Raw genomic sequence first — 19912 nt, forward strand, 5'->3', positions numbered from 1 at the left:
TAATTAATTTAATCTTCCTATAATTTGCTGAATTGTAATCTTTCAGTGATTATATCTAAATCTACATGATTCACTAGGTACTCATACTCTTCTTTAGGGCAAATAGAATGAAATGCAAGATACCTTCATATACAGAAGAATGAAAAAAACTTTTGAATGCATAAGTACAATAACTTTCACTGTTTTGTATTTAACTAATTATGAAATTAATCCTTCAAATGTATTTAAGTTCAGTTAAACTTGGATAGAAAGTAAAACATACTTATGTGTATATATAATATTTGTACACTACAGATTTACCTTTTCCAAATATAGGAACATTTTCAAAGAAGAGACTACACACATTTTGGTTTGCCTACTTCACATAAGCACATTAAACATCAAGTATTAGTCCTTGCTTAGACGTCTCAAATACAGGTGTCACCTTATTACAAATGTCTGACTTTGACTTACAAGGCTATTTAGTCACTCAACCCTAGGAAAGCTCATCTGTCATAATATTGTATTATATATGCCTAGCATTTTAAAATTTCATTGCCTTCTCAGCCTGTGACATGGATACTAGCTTCTTTTTTTTTCACTTTTCAAGAAAATTTGACTCAGGAGCCAAGGGATTTGTCCAAGAGTACTCATGGAGCCAGAATAAAAACTTAGGCTTTTGATTCCCTATTGTAGGATTCTTTAAACTAAACATAACCTTCTTCTGGACAGCTCTTTATTCTTTTTCTTTTTAAAAAAAATATATTTTATTGATTTCAGAGAGGAAGGGAGAGGGAGAGAGAGAGAGAAACATCAATGATGAGAGAGTCATTGATCGGCTGCCTCCTGCATGTGTCCTGCTGGGAATCATCAAGCCTGCAACCCGGGCATGTTCCCTGACTGGGAATTGAACCAAGATCTCCTGGATCCTAGGTTGATGCTCAACCACTAAGCTATGCCGGCAGGGCAGACAGCTCTTTATTCTACATAGAAGTTCACATTTAATGAATCTATAGCTTCTTAAACATCTTGAACCAGATTCTTTAGGTAAAATCAAAACCTAGACCCATGGCTGCCACTTCCTTGGTGTGTACCCTTTAAAATAATTCATCTCTTTTGAAAGATGGGTGTAGCCCATCGTTACTCTTTTCCTTGCAGGAAAGAGCAGGCACCTGCCTGTTTAATGAGCAGTGATGGAAAAACCTGGACCCTTAGATTAATTTGCCTACTCAAGCATGTTGTTACTCCCCTTGCAGGGAGGGGTTCACCTCTGTGTTCACTATATGGTAGACCCCTGTGGTCCATCACTGACTAAAACACTGCAAGAAGCATGCTTTCTTCAATTCTTGTCATAAAGAAAGAAGAGACCCTGAGTGCTGATTTGGGGCTATAATAATGTGTGTTTGGGCTTAATTAGAGCTGCAGTCATTGCTTTGGTTGTAGATTTGGGGCAGCGATCTTACATTCTCCTGTCAGAGTTCTGAAAACAAGTCCTGCGAAATGTCATTAAGAGAACCCCAAATGTTACAGGCCGATCATTTAAATATTGCAGGCCACGTATTTATACATAAACATCTGCTCTATCCTTCAGTGTCTAATTTCCCCGTAGATTAGCCTCCTCTAATTTATTCCATTTCCTTAAAAGCCATTCACTCCCCAAATCCTAATTTCCAATGAGAGTGGTGCCTTTTGAAGTTCTTGTTCCCCCGGGTTTCCAGGGAGTGAGGGAAGATGAGGTTGGGGACTGCGATCTTTCACACACTGCCTTGTCCCACTGTCAGGTCCCTCCCGCCATGTCCTTTTGTGTTTATCTCGCCCTCTCTGATTGCTGTCTCCTCCTCGTTGTCTGTACTACTTTCTGCTACCTTTCTCCTTAACGGGAGCTTTCCCCCAGGACCTACCTTCTGTCCTATTACAGCTACATGTCCCCCCTTGGTAATTTCAGCACCTCCTGCCACTTCAGTTATTACCACCAATAATTTAGTCCACGAGGCTCTAGAACCTTCCAAAAGTTAATGGACCAAAAGTGGAAGATAAAGCCTAACGGACAGTAGAAAGTAGCCATCAGAGAGGGGAATCAACTGAAAGAGGGCTTCCAGTGGTCAAAGGCGAAGGGTGCTTCATGAAGTGGCATTTTAATAGAGTGAAAGTCTGTGAAAAGCTCAGTTTAGAGCTGGGTTTGGAGATCATCAGCGGTTTTAGCAAGAATAACTAGATACAGTAAGTAAAGGCCACATTTGGCCGTGAAATTGCAAATAAAAAGAAAATAAAAAGTGTAAGGAAGAAAGGTGGAAACTGAACGTATTGTTTCAAGAAAGGCAATATAGGACCAGGGAAGGGGTTTGTTTTTGTTTTCAGAATTTAAGAGATGTGAGCATTTCTGTAAAAGTCTGCAGTGAAGCAAATCGTGTCGAGGGATAGAGGGAAGGTAAAGAAACAGACGGATCCTGGATAGAAAAAGATTCAGGTGAAGACAGGATGGGACGTGATAAAAAGCACTCGAGCTGTTGACCATGGAGAGAAGAGACACTTCCTGAGGCTGAAGGAAGGGTGGTCGGGGTGAGTCACGGCAACAGTTCTCTCTTGAAAAGTACGGGTGAGGTAAAAAGTTCAAAGGAAAGAATTCGGAAAGAATTGAAAAAACAAATTACACTCTGTGTTGTGTAAGTTTATATTGGGCTGATACATGACCATGACTTGGCACGAATGAGCTAATACGTGTCTGGAGAAGCCCTGGACCTCCCAATAAGTTTCCTGCGATCACAAAAGAGAATTTATGCAGGACAAAAGCTTCCCTTGTAGCTGCTGCTACCTTTTGGATGATGCTTGTTGTAATGTACGTGTTAGCCAACCAGGAGAACTGGCCGGGGTGAGTTAAGAGAGTGGGGACAGTCATCCTGTGTTCTCCTACCAGCTCAGCTCTTCCCGAGAGACTCTTGGGTGCGGCCTTCCCTGCTTGCAGGTTATACCATCTACAGAGAAACCAGAGCAGCTCTGCACCTGTAGACACGGGGCCCGAGCCCTTAAACTGACCAACACAGAATTCAAGAATGACAACTTTCAGTTAACAGAGGAATTCCGGGAATATTGGAAAAGGAAAGTTTTAAGAGACGCTGTCACATAAGAGGTGACAGGCTAAAAGATCAAAATGTTTGTTAGAGAAAATGTTCTCTTTGAGGTGGGGACGATGCCTGTCTTGTTCACTAATGACTTTTTCCCATTTACCGCATTTTTAGTGACTAAGCAAAGACTTGCATAAGTCGCTGCATTTAGGGGAAGCAATTCATTTAGGGCTTTCTTTAGGGTTTCAGGATATTTTCTTCACAGATGTGGAACGTCTTCTCAAGTCACTCCTAATTTTAGTTGCATGTGAGAATCACTTCTGGCACAGAAGTTCTCTAAATGTTTACCCATGGAGATTCTGATTTGGCAGATGCTGGGGAAGGTGGGCCGGTGCTGATACTTTAAAACATTGACTGTGAGATTTGCAGGCAGGGAATGAACTGTGAATTTCTTTTCTCTGGCATGGTTTAGCTTTTAAAATTTCACACTTAACCTAAAATGCATTCATATGGAGGGTATGAGGTGTTGCATCATATAAATATGTTGAAAAGTTAGAGGCAGATATTTTCAGATTTATAGATAAATAGGAGACCCTTTCATTCATTAACTAACTGTTCATAGAGGCCCTGCTATACCTAAGACACTTAGTTTTTGAAACTTGAAAAGGGAAGTCTTAAATAGTGTAGATGAGATTTGAGTAATTACATCATCCTGCTGAACAGTTGGAAATGAAAACGTCCAATAGTAGACTGATCATGTCATTTCCTTTTCACCTACCTTAAAAAAAATCATTCTGTAGCTAAATTGATTTCCACTGACATTGTATTTTTTTGGTCCTTTCCCTTATTTTTACCCTGCTTCATTAAGGAAAGGACTTAATGTGTCTTATAAAGTAAAACTGGATTGCATACAATAAAGATAGAAGTGAAAAAAAAAGTTAATATATACATATATATGTATATATGTGTGTGTGTGTGTGTGTGTATATATATATATATATATATAGAGAGAGAGAGAGAGAGAGAGAAATTAGATTAAAAACTCATTCTATAACCTATAGCTTTGGGAGGCATGAGACACAGGTTTGGGTGTAACCTTTCTAGAATTCAAGCCAGAATCCAAACTATGTATAACTACATAATCTACATTTTTAATAAGTGAAGGGGAGGCCAATGGTCCATGGAAGTTAATGTTACTTTTGGTAATAAGATCAGTAAGGAACTTCTTAGTGTTCCCATAAAGAGTGAAGCATATCCTGAATAGTTTCGGAATTGAATAAAGAATGAAGCATATCCTGAATAGTTTCGGAATTGACCACTTACAGGCTCTAAAAGATTTTTTAATTTTTCTATTTTTATTATGTCCGAATGACCAATGTCATTACACCAATGTGTGCTTTACTTAAACGTATAACGAAGTCCAGAAAATCAGATCTTTATTGTTCTCAATGAATCACGTGGTAGACCTTGGAATAATTGTAGGAATGGGTGGTCTGTATCTCTCAGGTAATCTAAGAGGTTTTAAATAGGTATTTGGTAATTTTATTAGGTTTGAGTTCAGAGTGAGTCCATTTGATTAATCTTTGCCACATATTTGTGGGAAATGTTAAGAATCCAATTTCTGTGATAAAGATCTTTTAAGAATTTTAGTTTTTTTGCAGATATGTGTTCCATTTTGGGTCTATCATCACTTTCTACATGTTAGCATATAATTATCCTTAACTGGTCTTCAAAGAACTCTGAATTCAACCAGAAATTCTAATTTAATATGAAGTGGGAGTTGTTTGGTCTCTGAGAACTGAAATCTTATTTAAATTCAGCAATCCTCTCTTTCCTCATCTTTAAAATGGAAAATTTAAAAGCTTCTGCCAAGTCTTCAGCCAACACAGGCCTAGAACATAGCAGAGACCCAACAGGAGTTAGTTTTCTTCCCTCCCTGAAGGGAAGGAAAACCATTACAATAGGTATTTTTATTTGAGTGCCAAGGAAACAGGAGATTAAAATATGTGCTCTTTTCTCTTTGGTTGGGTAAAGTAGTGGAGTATTTATTTTATCAGTCTGTTTTCTCAGTTTAGCAGTTCAAAAAACTGTGCTTGCCATATACTGGGCATTTGCTGGTCACTGAAGCTAAAAGCGATGAAAAAATAAAGTTTTCCCTGTAAGTAGCCACAACTTATTAAAAGAGACAGATAAGTAAACTAATAATTAATATTTAGTAAGAGAGCTAAGCTTCTAGGGATATTGGTTCACATGAGGTATGGTGGTAACTGAATGTTTGTTGTCTAAATATCAAATACCAAGGCACAGGGTGATTTCTAGTATCCCTAGATGTGGCCAAATGGCTGGTGGCCAAGAATCTCCACAAGAAAGCGTTTACCTTAAAGACCTATTTCTCGCCAGGATTTCACCATCAGATCTGTATACTCAGAAGTTCTGAGGCCTACAGTTGGTGAGTCTAGAGATTCTGCCTAGTTGGCCAGTAGATGATTATAATCCACATTTGTCAGCTTTAGACATTCACAGTAATCATACAGCACATTTTCTACCTGTGGATAATCATCATTGAAAGTCAAATCATTAGATTGCTCAACTAGTATGAATTATATCCAGATAAGTCCATTTATTTATTTACATTATCAGTCTCTGGTAGTCTGACGGGGATGCCCATTCCTGGAGACTAGACAGTGGACAGTAGGCCCAGCAGGGCATCCTCCCTCTGCACCGTGCATGGGAAATCCAATGTCTCCTCTGAAACCTCTTCTTTACTTTGCTTCCATTGAAGACCAGCTCCTTTCTGATCAATGCATTCTTTCCTTAAATAGGTTAATATCATCAATCAGATAATTAAGTTAACGAACTCTACCATCTTTTATTTTTCTTATGACAGAGAGTGCCTGCTTTCTTTGGAGATGATGTAACTCCCTTCATCTTTATGGATGATCTTTTGTTTTCTTTACAGGTATATGTCAACCTTATATTCTCACCCAGATTTCCCAGAGAAAGGGCCAGAAGAGATTAATGAAGAGCTAATGAAAAATGTTAGCCACAACCCCCTTTTACTTCTCACGCCACAGAAAGTTAAGAGATATGTCGAGTCTTTATGGAAGAAGAAAAGATCTGGACAACCCGTCACCTTTGCTGATATCTTTGGGATGTTAATAGGAGAGACACTAATTCACAATGTAAGCCATGGCTCAATCTACAATCCTCTTATTGCAAAAGACCATGTATATCATAATGTTTTAAATAAAACAAAATATGATATATTTTGTAAAAGTGATTTGATTCAACTTATCATCGATACTGTGTACTGAGAGCACATAGTTTCTGCCAGACATAACCCTTCTACATTTCACACTAGAGCTTACTAATTCATTCTGTGAATTGGTTTTGATGGAGGGAAGTATTCCTTTTCTTTGGAAAAATACACCTTTTAACTCTTAACTTTCCATGCCTCCAAATGGCAATCTTTCTTGATAAGGAAGAGTAATATTTTAATGGTAGAGGAAGAATGGAGGTTGCCTGGATAGCATCAGAAAACAAGAGTGAATCACAAATGATTATTAATCATTTGACATATGACCACAGTGTGACATTTCATCGGACGATAAAGCAGGGGAGACAGAGCCTGTGCCAGGGAGTCTGGGGCTAAATTCTTTCTGGGCTCCATAGCTGCCAAATCTCCCTGCACTTCAAAAGTAGACACAGTCCCTCGATATTTGGTTGTTTTTAGAATGAAGGCCATTACTTTCATAGCGCTTACTTCTCTGTTTGTTTAATCAGGACCCAGAGACTGTTACAAGTAATAAGATTTATTTTTATTATACAAAAATTTAAGGGTCTTGAATGGAAGAACTATTTTAAACAGTTTTCTGCCTGTTTCTGTTTGTATATTTAAAACCATTTCTTTCTTTCTTCTGTGGACAGAGGATGAACATGACCTTGAGTAGTTTGAAGGAAAAAGTCAATACAGCCCAATGCCCTTTACCTCTTTTCACGTGTCTACATGTCAAGCCCGATGTTTCAGAGCTGATGTTTGCAGGTATGGGACTTCCTCTTTCAGAATATTTCCTGGAAACTTTGAACTGTGGCTTACAATGATTTTCTTTAGAGGAAGACATTTCAGTTGCTTATTTTAATATACTTTCTGTAGCATAAAAACACTTGAAAATACAAGAAAATATAAAGCTACATGATTTTCTGGCTGTAGAGAATATTCCAGGAAACTAGTTACTAATATATCTTCATTGATATTAGTGAACTAAATAGTAAGTTATAAAAAATAAATCATGACTATAATCAATAACTCAATTTTAATTATTCATTTCTCAAAGACTTTTAACAAGATAGTATGCCTCGTGCTTTCAGGCTATGCATGTTCTCTCGCTGCTGATATTAAATTGGGTAATATGATACATGTTTACCATGCAAATGCACTATTCTAATATTTATAATTCAGCACCTGATAAGTACAAATCTATACTTATGGCAGCTGGTGAACAAAATACCTCATTTTGTTAAGTCTCCAATGTAAACACTTGTTTGTTCTGTAGTTTCACTTATTGTCCGGTGCTCTAAAATTTTGTGACATAGTATTCAGGGCCTCTGTCCGTTCTGCTCTGCAGTGTGCTAGCATTTCTGACTGTGGCTGCTAAGATTCGTCTATTTTTAAGAAAAGTATCTTGCTGTCATCAGTCACACAATGAGCTTTAAAAAAAATCACTGTGAATGGCATGTAACTAACAGATTCCTATCTGGAATCCTTTTGCAGTTTTATCAATTCCCACTTTTTGTCCTCAACTCACTACTCTCAGGCAGGTATTTGAAATGGTTTGTAAAATGTGGTGCACCTGGAATTTATTTATTCAACCAGTGTTTGCCAATTATATTGACTAAAACATGTATCATGCTTATGGCTCAGAAAGGACTTCTGTCTATTATCTTATTAAACTTTTACTGCAACCCAGGGAGGGAGAGATTAACCGTGGTACCCTCAGCAGCTAGAAGGAACCACGCCTTGACTGTAATGGAGTTCATAGGGAGAGTTAAGATTTTATCATATAAAAAAGTAAGTGCCATGATTAAATGGTTTTGGTTTTGTGTTTTTTGCTTTCCTATAGCTATTGTCTTGTGAGGTCTTTGTAATGTATGGAAATTGGCTAATAAATGTCATGAGCATCTAGAAGGAACCCAGCCAACTGAGCCGTCTTTTTTCACCCAAGAAGCACAATGATACGGGCAGTTTGGAACTCTTGTCCTGTCCTCTAAGCTGAAATAACTTGGGCGGGTCATTTAACTTCTCTGATTCTTCTCTTCCTCATTATTGGAAAAAAGAGTTATCTTACAGAGCCCTTACGGCAATCCCATGAGATACGCACGGCACTGAATATGTTGAAAAAACATAAAAATGCAGTAGATTAATTACTGTTGTTACAATTTCACAGTCTTCATGTTTTGAACTTTTAATCAGCAGCCATTCTCAACAGAAAGTCTGACTAAACTAATTAAACAATTAATTATATTTCAGCGAGCAAATATTTGGGACTTTTTTATCCAGAGTGAGAAAAGGCTGTTCTAAGGACCTAGATGTCCGATTAGGGCCCTCTGCCTGCTGCGATGTTGTTACTGAGATAAGAGATGCACCGTTAACCTCATTGTTGAGCTTCTGCGAGAAGGAGGTTTGGGCTGTTTCTTCCAACCAAGTTGGACAAAGCCAGCAAATGTTAGTCATGTGGATTTTGTACCCAGATAAAGACATTCGGAGATGCAAGTTATGAGGGCTTAAGTAGCTTGAGTTATTGGGGGGGGGGAAGGGGGGAGGGACATGTCTATACTTTATGCTTTTGAAATTTTCTTAGATTAAAGATGGATATTTAAGGGGAAAAGTTGAAATATCTGAATTATATTTTTAAAAGTCAAAGAACCTGATCAGCTTACAGAAGTGTTACGGACTTTACTTCAACAATATCAGAGAATGTTTTTCTTTCCTCTTAGAATAGTTTTAAACATTTCCCCCCATTTTGAAGATTTTAAACAAATAAACATTAGTTGTTGAAACTGTTAAATATTTTCAACTCCTCCACTTCACTACATTGCTGATGGGGTTTAACACTTTGATTTTCAAATATCCATTGGTGAGTAAATTGCATTTACTGAGCACAACTTACGGGCTCGACATGAGGTTAAGTTCTTTCACAGACTCTAAAGGACTAAAACTGTGGTAGTCTTCCTGAGAAAGTTACAATCCCATTAACAAGACAAGAATGTAAAATATGAACAATTAATGAGCCCTACGGTTAGAATATTATTGTCCGTTAAAATGCGTAGAGCTGACGTAAGTGTAAGTTATCAGAGATATTTAGTGTAGTCGTAAAAGTGACTTCATGGAAAGATCTATCACAGGGAGGTGAAAGTCACCTTTGAGTAAAACAGTATGAGCACATGCTCCGAAGGGAAGCCAGAGGTATGCTTTGGGAGCAGTTAAAAAACATTAGCCTTGGTCTGAACTGGTAAAGCGTAGGTGGTGTATTTGGGAAAACCATTAGTGCAAAGCAATAGAAAAATCTGAATTCCAGACAGGAATGTTTTTATTCAGTTATGATGATAATGGGAAATAGTACTTTTGGGTAGAGCAGCATCATTCTTTGCGTAGTATTTTTTTTTTTTAATGTATTTCGGTGATTCATATGGGTTGATTGGCAAGGAAACAGACTGTTTTTGTAATAAGGTCCCGGAACTAGGGAGATACTGATAAGGAAAGAGAGGGCAAGATAAAAGTGAAAAGCCTGAAGGTTACTGGTGAGATGTGCTGATGATTTGATGTGAGTGGTTTCAGTTAAAAGAATTTTTTTTTTTTCTGGGCTGTGATACCGTGGTTTACAGAAAACAGGTGAGCTAGCCTGCGAGGAGGAGTGATGAATTCCTTCCCAGGGAACGATAGTGGGGTGCGCTGACGGCGTCCCCAGTGCCGCAGGAAGTTGGAAGCAGGCAGATGGAGTTGCAGGAGAAAGGCTCAGCTTTGACCTATCCGAGTTAACAGCAAAGGAACAATAGCCAGAGCCCACCCTGGCGAGCTCTTCAGTGGGTTCAGACAGCGAGTCTTACCTCTTGAGAATGTCTGTAATGATCCTGGGCACAAGCCACAGCGTAGTAAAGAACAGATCGCTAGAGAAGTAAGAACCTGGAAATTATTATGTGTCAGTACCCAAGAAAGGGGTGTGAGATTCACAGGTAGGAAATTACTCAGAGTGATAGAGACATTTTCCGAACAGCTCCTGATTTATCGCTAATCATGTCTCACTAACTCCTTGTAAATCACTATGAAACACACCACTATCTGATGAAGGGTATACGTGCCATTGGCCTTGTCTGGAAAGGAATTATAAATATATTCTTATCACAATTGTGATGTCATTCCCTCTTTCACTAAAGTAGAGTGTTCACTGAGTATATAATAAATATACATCCACAATTCCTTTTCCAATACTTGGGGGACAAGATGTTTTGGAGTTCAGAATATTTTAGATTTTAAAGTTTAAAAAAAATACTTGAACTGTATATTGCATAATATTCCCCATTGGGGTCTTTTAATGAAATAGAGTGATTTCTCCAGGAGAATGGATCAATATTTAGATTGAGTGGGATAAGGAAAGATTCAGCCTCACATCATTTCAAGTCTGCTGTTTTTGCAGAATGAATTCAGGTCAGGTTTTACCACCAAAGTGAAAAGCAAAAAAATTGTGTGGATTTTGGAGTTACTTGAATTTGGGATTACTGGATAAGGCATATATAGAGGTTTTATAATTTCAGAAAGGGAAACGTTGAAAAAGAAATAAAGGAAGGCAGAGGGTTAGACAGGGGTGGACAGTGGTGGGACTTAATGGAAGGTGAATAACCAAGACCTTGAAGCAGAGGTTAGTAAGAAGCAGCCTGACACTTGCAGAAGGGAATACAAGCACGAAGGCCCGAGGTGGGGATGCGCTTGGTCTCTAGGAGGGACGCTGAGAAGGCCGGGGTGGCCGAAGTGGACTGAGCAAGACAAGACGTGACAGGAGGCTGGTCGGGGCGTGTGGTCAGACAGGGAGCGCGAGCCGGACCATCGTGAAGCCTTGCCAGCCACGTTTGTATCTTCAGTGTCACGAGAAGTCACTGGAAAGCTTTCAGCTGGCCTTCATGTGCTGTAACTTATATTTTTAAAAATTCATCCTGGCTGCTGGGTATCACAAAGACAGTGAGGGACTCGAGAAGGGAGGTCTTAGGAGGCTGCTGTGGGGACCCAAGGGAAAGAAGACGGTGGGTTGGACCAGAACGGTCACGGTGGGCAAGTGGTTAAGTAGCCATTTCTGCCCGTGTCTGGTGAGGGGCCTGCAGAGCTTGGTATTTTATATGTAAAACATAAGGGAGAGAGAACAATCGGGGATACTTCTAAAGTGTGAATATATGAAAAGTGGTACTATTTCCCAAGAAGGGGAAGACCGGGAGAGTGGCAAGGGCAGGAAGTGGGAGCCAGACACCTGGAACTCTTTTTTGATACATTACAATTCAGACAATAATTAGATTTATTATAGCCATGGACATATATGAAGTATAATAGGGCTGCCATCTATTTAGTGATTAAAATGTGTTCTCCCTTCCTCTGAGCTCTTCACATTTCTTAACTCATTAGATCCTCACAATAATTCTATAAACTATCTACCGATTGTATTCAAATTTTACAAACTAGGGAACTAAAGCACAGAAAACACAAGTAATCTACCCCAAGATTACACAGTTAGTAAGCAGCAGAATGGGATATGAACCTAGGACTTGGGTTCCAGAGCCTTAGCTCTGAGAAAGTATACTCCGTTGGCACCTGTTACCTTGTGTTTCTTAAGACACTCAGCAAAAAAACGTCGCATTGTAATCGTGTGAGTTACAAAAATGATTAATAAGCAACATCGTTAGGAACACTTTCTTCCATTTTCATAGTCCACTTTCATTATCAGAAGTAGCTTAATTTCTTCCATCTCCTTCATGGATTTTTAAATCCGAGTCAGGAGTTTTCCGTTTTCCGCTCTTTAGAATTAAGATGGATTTATAAAAGATGTCTGAGTTTTTAAATGCAAAAGGATATTCAATTTGTGCAAATTAGAAGGGATCCTTTTTTAAAAAATATATCTTTATTGATTTCAGAGAGAGGAAGGGGGAGAGAGAGATAGAAACATCAATGATGAGAGAGTCATTGATCAGCTGCCTCCTGCGCACCCCCAACGGGGGATGGAACCCGCAGCCCGGGCATGTGCCCTGACCGGGAATCGAACCCTGATCTCCTGCATCCTAGGTCGATACTCAACCGCTGAGCCACGCCTGGCTGGGCTAGAAGGGATCTTTTTGTGTGCTCATCTCACTCATCTATAAGTTCCCAGCACTCTAAGTTCTAGGCAATGCCATGTACACAATAGGCATTTTGTTAATGTTTAAAAAAATTTTAAATAAATGAATGAGAATGGTCATGGCAGTGTTGAAGTGATCTTTAACTGTGCACATTTCTGTAATATTTTCTATTAATGGATTGAATTTTTCTACTGCTTTCAGATTGGGTCGAATTTACTCCCTATGAGATCGGCATGGCTAAATATGGTACTTTCATGACTCCTGACTTATTTGGAAGCAAATTTTTTATGGGAAAAGTTGTAAAGAAATATGAAGAAAACCCCTTGCATTTCTTAATGGGTAAGCCATCAAAATCTACCACAAGTTTGTCTGGCTGTTTTAAATCTTGGTGCATTCTAAGTTAGTCTCTGTTTTTGGTTTATTTTAGGTGTCTGGGGCAGTGCCTTTTCTATATTGTTCAACAGAGTCTTGGGAGTTTCCAGCTCACAAAATAAAGGCTCCACAATGGAGGAAGAATTAGGTATTGTAAAAACGTGTTTACATTGATAATAACTGTGGCACATTGATAAATTGCATTAACGTGTATACTATAGAGAAAATGAAATCATCGAAAAAATTGTAATTATTCTAAAGTTAGAGATAATCTGATTGAATCAACCTAGATATTTCCTAGGAATAATATGTACCTTACTCAACTACAGAGCCACATTCTCTAAGGGTAACAAGGCAAAGTGTATGCTGCTGAACGGGTCTGACTTCATTTATTTAAATGAACATTATATCCCAGACATTATCAACTTTAATTTTATGGAAATGACTAACTCTTCTCTGAATTATGTGAAGATTTCAGGGAAGAAAAAAAAAGAACAGAACAAGAGTACATGTTATGGGGCTTGCTTCTCTGGGCCCCCTCTCTGTTGAATAATCCAGATAAACCTGGGGTTTATTTTTCTTCTCCCAAGGCAGGAAGAGAATAGGACTGAAATAACACATCTGAAGGTGGGTGCGACGATGGCTGGGGGCCAAGGCAAAGGAGAATGTTTATACTCAGTCGTCTGGAGAATACTCTGGTGTGAGGTGTCCCCTTTGAGGCCAGGGGTTTGGCAGTTTGTTTACTTGACCTGTGTGTCAGACTTAAGGGGAGTATCGTGAAGTTGAGAACCCTGGTCAGCAGGATGCCTGCTCTCTCAGATTAGAGAAGGGTTTCCAGAAATGAGACCAGAGAGGTGACTAAGGGGAATCGGAAGACTCCTGGTGACTCTTTCATTTGCTGACCAACCAAAGTCTGCCTCTTGATGAGGTGTTCAGAGGTGTCTTTTTTTCGCTCTCTCCTTTCTAAAGGAAGAGTTAAAGGTAAATTGGACCGTAACCCGATAATTTAAAATGAAATTGATAAATTCAGAATACTTAGCACTTATAGCATAAAAACCTCCTTATGAAGAAGGCAGTGTTTTGGCGAACCATCTTCTTAAATGAGAGTATCAGATATGAGCCCAAAAATGCTTAAAGGAAGAAACTTTTTCCTGCCCAAAAGACACCTAGTGCGTCTGACACTGGAGAGGACCATTTCTTAATATGCCCCCTCCTCTCTACAACAAAATTTCTTTCTGTAATAGTCACGAAGTGAAATGAATCATAATGTTAGCCAATGAATATTTCCCTTTATTGAATTTCATATGTGTAATATACCAGTAAAATGAAAGAAATCTAAAAATTAAAAAGTCAGTCTACTGCATCAAGCATTTATTAGTCCTTCCATATATATTCTAGATCATTTAAGTACATGACATTTATGTAGGTTTAGTAAGCATATGCAGAGTAATATGGGGAAAAAGTTACACCTATATTTCTCTGAGTTTAAAGCCCCAAAATGATTCTATTACTAAAAATTAGGAATTTGGAGTCATTTTTTTAAAATAAAATAAAAAGTTATTGACTAATAGAAGAAAAAATAAGTTGCTATGTAGAAAGTGGTCTTATATAAGTGTCCAAAGAAGGTTTGACTTTTCTATCAATGATGATGATAAAGAATGGCCTCTGTACTCATAATTTTTATCTTAACTCTATCCTAATTATGAATTTTTAAATAAAAATTCCTCCCTTAAATCATAAATTAATAAATTTTAAACTAAGTTTTCACATCCTAGGAAATTTTGTTTTCAAATGAAAACTTGATCTAAATTTATGCTAGTAATTGTTCTAAGTTTATACTAGTAATCTAGTAGATCTCACCCTTTGGTTTTCCTGAGGTTGTTTCCATATAATAAATTTAATTGTGAGTCTTGACACCTGAGATCCTTTCATTGTTTTTCTTCCTTTCCACAGAAAATATTACAGCAAAGCATATTGTGAGTAATGATAGCTCCGACAGCGATGATGAATCACAAGAACCCAAAGGTAAGAGATCTGGAACCTTCTCTGGCAGAGTCCATAAGGAAAGGATTGTGAATGTTTCCTCTGATCTGTCACTCAAGGTGCTCATGGTAGTCTCTGCTTAAGGTGCTGAGTGATAGACTAGTAGCTTTCAATCCAGAGAGAAAATTAATGCTGTATGTGTAATAAAATACACAACACAGAAACATCCTTTATTTCTTTTCTTTTTAATACCTCAAAAGTATGATCAGTTGGAAAAATGGAGAACAAACAGATGTTAGAAATACCAAATTCTGTTTTAAGTCTGATTGTTGAACCGGGCTTCCAGCATGGAAATTGTGGTTTGGGAGCATTTTTACATGGCTTTAAAAAAAAAAAAAATTAAAATTTTATCTTGAAAAAATGTATTGTTAAGTAACATGTGAAAAATTATATTTTCACTCCATTCCTGATCCTTTATCCCATTGCCAACATTCATTTCTTAGGAAGGGAGCAGTGATGGAGTTGTGTGGAATTAGGGAGAACTTTTTGTTACATGTATTACTTTGTGGTAGGAATGGGTTCCTTTGCATTTTGGCGACACAGCTTTCAGCTTGGTGTGGATCGGGAGGGTCAGCGGTGGAGTTAGGACCGGGAGAAGGCAAGAATCAGGCATCTTTGCTGCAAATGTGGTGAAATGGAGTGACTTTACATTTTCCCACAGCGTTTGACACAACCATTTGTACAAAGGTTCCCAAAAGTACAAAAAACAAAACAGACAAAAATTAAACCGATTTTATAACAACTGGGTGAACACATGTCCTACTACAGCTTGAACACAGATTTTAGAAGAAATTAAGTGCTTTCTTTTCCAAAAGGTAACAAATGCCACCTGCCAGGTTATAGGTATCAGAAGAACCTGTTTCATCCTTGCTGAATGAACACTAAAATTAAAATTCTCTTTCATAACTGGGCTGTTACTTCCTCAGAGCACTTGTCTATGAAAATTAGAGATGCCTTCTCTGGGCAGTGCAGCTACACGGGCCCATAGCTTGGTTAGTATGCAGCTTTTTGTGAAAATGTATGAAGGGAACCTTCCTTGAGCAGACAAAGCTCTTGACCAGGCACAAGGCTTGGCCAGTGGCGTCCAGTCTGGGCTTCAGCCCCCGTTTGCATTCTGTGCTATTGCCTTATGTAGCCAATAATTTGCCTAAGTATATATGGCAGCTCAGATCATGAGGCAGAAGCCCCGAAAGAACCCTGCCCTCGAAGGGACTGAGTCTAAATGCTGCTCCTTTATATTTGTAATTTTAATTATTTTGGTTGTTCAGGTCTTTTTTTATTTTATTATTTTGAGTTACCTTTTAATGAAGGGAGCTGGCCAGTACAAAGAGCAGATGCCTAGCATGTCTAGAATTAACTATGTAATGATTTAGGGACTATCAGGTAGATGTAATAATGGTTCATCACTTATTAAGTAAATTGCTCTTGAGGATCAATATGTTTGATCATCTCTGCAGTACTGGCTGCTTATCTGAAGGCTGAGAAGTTTAAGAACCATTTGAATATGGCTGCTTTGGTTTTAGTACCAGCCTAGATTGGAGAATATTCAGGATGTTTTTGAGTATTTTTTACTAGCTCTTACTATTCATTTATTTCATTTTAAACACACTTTATTTTTTGGAGTAGTTTTAGCTTGTAGCAAAATTCAGCAAAAAGACAGAGTTCCCATATAACCCCTGCACCCCCCCACACACACTGTCTCCCCACTAGCCATATCCAACACCAGAGTGGTGCATTTGTTACAGTCAATGAACCGAACTTTAGGCTTCACTCTTGGTATTTTACATTCTGTACATTTTCACAAATGTAAAATGACATGTATCCACCATTATAGTATCATACAGAGTAGTTTCACTGCCCTAAAATTTCCTCTGTGCTCTGTTTTTTCACCCCTCTGTCCCCCCTCCCAACCCCTGGCAACCACTGATCTTTCCACTATCTCCAAAGTTTTGTCTTTTCCAGAGTGCCATATAGCTGGAATCATACAGTATGTAGCCTTTCCAGACTGGCATTTTCATTTAGTCCTATGCATTTAAGTTTTCTCCACGTGTTCTCACGGTTTGATAACTCATTTCTTTGTAGTGCTGAACAATAATAGTCCGTTGCCTGGATGCACCACAGTTTTTCCATTCATCTACTGAGGGACATCTTGGTTACTTCCAAGTTTGAGCAATTATGAGTCAGAGTTGCTATAAATATCCATACTCAACTTTTTGTGTGTATATACATTTTCAACTCCTTCGTGTAAAAACCAAAAAGCATAATTGCTGGATCATGTAATAGGAGTATAACTTAGGTTTGTAAGAAACTTTAAAAATACTGTCATTTAAAGTCACTGTACCATTTTGTGTCCCCACCAGCAATGAATGAGTGTTTCTGTTGTTCAACATCCTTGCCAGCATCTGGTGTTGTGAGTGTTTTGGATTTTGGGATTTTCCGTAAATAAACGTGTAGTGCTCTCTCATTTTAGTTTGCGTTTCTCTGATGACATTGATGTGGAGCATCGTTTCATATGCTTACTCGCCATCTGTGTATTTTCTATTAAGGTCTTTTGTCCATTTTTTAATTGGGATGTTTGTTTTCTTATTGTTGAGTTTTAAGAGTTCTTTGTATATTTTGGATAACAGTCCTTTATCAGATGTGTTTTTTGAAAATACTTTTTCCCGGTCAATGGCTTTTCTTTTCATTCTCTTGAAGTTCCTTCCTTTTTAGTGATAGGATTTTGAGCAAGGTCTTTAGGCAGTTTTCAATTTCAGTTTCTTCAGATCTATGCCGGCATCATTTTACCTGTTCTCACAGAATTTTTGTAATCATCAAATTAGAAAATACATACAAAGGGCTTTAAGTTGAAAAAGGCGGCAAATAGAAATTTATTATTAGTATTATAGCTAATAAACAATTGATATCATTTATCTGTTGACTGCTGGGTTTTTCTCACGAATGATGCCATTTCCAAATATATCACAAGGAGACCCTCTGCTATTACAGAAGTGGGGTTTATTTCATAAATATAATAATAGTCATGATGATGATGATGCAGCTCCAAATGTCTGGAAACTAATCGAATATCTTATTCATATCCTGTATACCTAGACATACAAATCATTAATTTAAAGCCTGATTTGTTCTAGCAAAAGATTTTATTTGTCATATTTGGCATAAGAAAAATGTAGGAGTAGAAGAGATTAAGTTTGTTTTTAGTGAATGTATCATCATCTGGATTGGTTCCTGAACGATTTCATTCACTCAGTACAGTGAGGCTAATCTTTGTGAATTTAAAAATCAGTATTTATTATGGTATTATGTGTGTTTAATTAACATCTATTGGAAGTTATGAAGTTTGAGCATAGATTCTCTTTTCTCTAAACACACACATACACACCCACACACTCACACAGAGTTTTATGTATATTTATATACAGAGTTCCCAGAAATCTGAGCAGAAGGGATTTAAGGTAGTGTCACACTACCATCCAGTGTTCTCAGATTTGGATTATGAATTAATAATATTGATAATGATGGTTACTATGCTGCTTATGCTGTTACTACCATTATATCTACTACTAAGTAGTGTTTATTAAACATTTAATACAGGCCAGGCACTTTCCTAAGGAATTTACATGAGCGCACTAGCTCAGTTAATCCTCACAACAATCCCAGCAAGTTTACTTTTGAGGACATGAAGGCTGAGAAGGGTTAACTAACGAGGAAACAGGGCCAAGAGGGGTGGAATACAGGCAGTCTGATTGTGGAGACATTGCTCTTAAGCAACTACACAGCATAGCTTCCCAATAGTAGTGACGTGTATATAGGTTTTAAGGAAAAAGTCATTTAAAACTGCTTCTTTGGGGAGATTGCTTTATTTGAAAACATTTTAAAGCATGTGTTTACATTGCAGGGTTTCAAAACCCAGACTCTATAAGTGGGAATGAAATGACAGTTTATAGGGTGTTTATTGGGCAGGAAATATATGTTGAATCCTTCCGTTGTCTGTCCTCAGTTTACAGGATTTCTGGAAGTTTACTAAACACGGTAGGAAAGGCAATTTAGGAAATACAGAGGATAGGATTAGGTACTGCGGATTTTCCCTCTGCGTGTGCACGTTTGTGTTTGTGTTTGTGTTTGTGTTTGTGTTTGTGTTGTGTAGACAGGGCAGAGGTAGAACAGGACTGGGGAAGGGTAGAGGGGAGAAAATCAAAACCTGCCCGGAAATCTAAGAATAGACCAGGTGACACTATCTAACTATAGGTAAAGGGTAACGTAAGAACAGCTGAAGGACAACAGTGGTTCACCGAAATACTTACTGTATTAATTTATGCAAATAAACATTTGTTAAGTCAAAAGCCATAGAGCTTCACTGTTAGATTTAACATTCAATTGCCCGAAGAAGGTTTTTTTTTAAGTGAATTTTGGAATATGCATAACGATATTTCCTTTTGCCTTAGGCACTGAAAATGAAGATGCTGCAGAGGAGTATCAGAATGATAACCAGGCAAGTTGGGTCCATCGTATGATAATGGCCTTGATGAGCGACTCAACTTTATTCAACACCAGAGAAGGACGTGCTGGGAAGGTGCACAACTTCATGTTGGGCCTGAACCTCAATACCTCCTACCCGCTGTCTCCTTTCAGAGACTTTAACACACAGGAGTCCTTGGATGAAGATGAACTGGACACAGCTGTAACCGGTAGGTATGGAAGCTGGAAACTGTGGAAGCCAACCCAGGAGATCGCTTCCTTCTCTGCGAGAGGGATTTCACTTATTATTACTTATCCGTTTAGACTCAGTTACAGAAATATGTGTATAACATGTGTAGGGATTCAAATGACTGGGTTTTTTTGGGGGGGAAGGGAAGTACATTGGACAGGAAGTAACATAGTCTTGTCAGCATAGAACATTTTCATTGAAATATTGAGACGGACCTTAGATCCTTTCTGTACTGGTCAAGTTCACTCACAGAAAACAGGGACCCCACTCCCTTGTTTAACTGAAGGGGGTTTAAAGCAGGAAATTAGGTGTTTACAAAATTGTTCCAAGGCTTGGAAGAACAAGCTCCAGACTGAGATTCCAAAATCGTTTCAAA

General features: G+C 38.2%; 1 protein-coding gene across 2 annotated transcripts in view; it reads left to right on the top strand.

Annotated features, from left to right (window-relative positions):
• The window catches only part of PLA2G4A (phospholipase A2 group IVA), a gene marked incomplete at its 5' end in the record, with an annotated part of 122930 nt that overhangs the window by 78089 nt on the left and 24929 nt on the right, over positions 1-19912 (top strand). For both annotated transcript variants that reach the window (XM_081120801.1, XM_081120802.1), the window contains 6 exons: positions 6001-6223; positions 6969-7083; positions 12615-12752; positions 12841-12933; positions 14739-14810; positions 19274-19516. In XM_081120801.1, coding sequence (XP_080976927.1) covers positions 6001-6223; positions 6969-7083; positions 12615-12752; positions 12841-12933; positions 14739-14810; positions 19274-19516 — 884 coding nt within the window. The remainder of the gene's footprint in view (positions 1-6000; positions 6224-6968; positions 7084-12614; positions 12753-12840; positions 12934-14738; positions 14811-19273; positions 19517-19912) is intronic.

This window comes from Miniopterus schreibersii (genome assembly GCF_964146895.1).
Source record: "Miniopterus schreibersii genome assembly, chromosome: 19".
Lineage (NCBI taxonomy): Eukaryota > Metazoa > Chordata > Mammalia > Chiroptera > Miniopteridae > Miniopterus > Miniopterus schreibersii.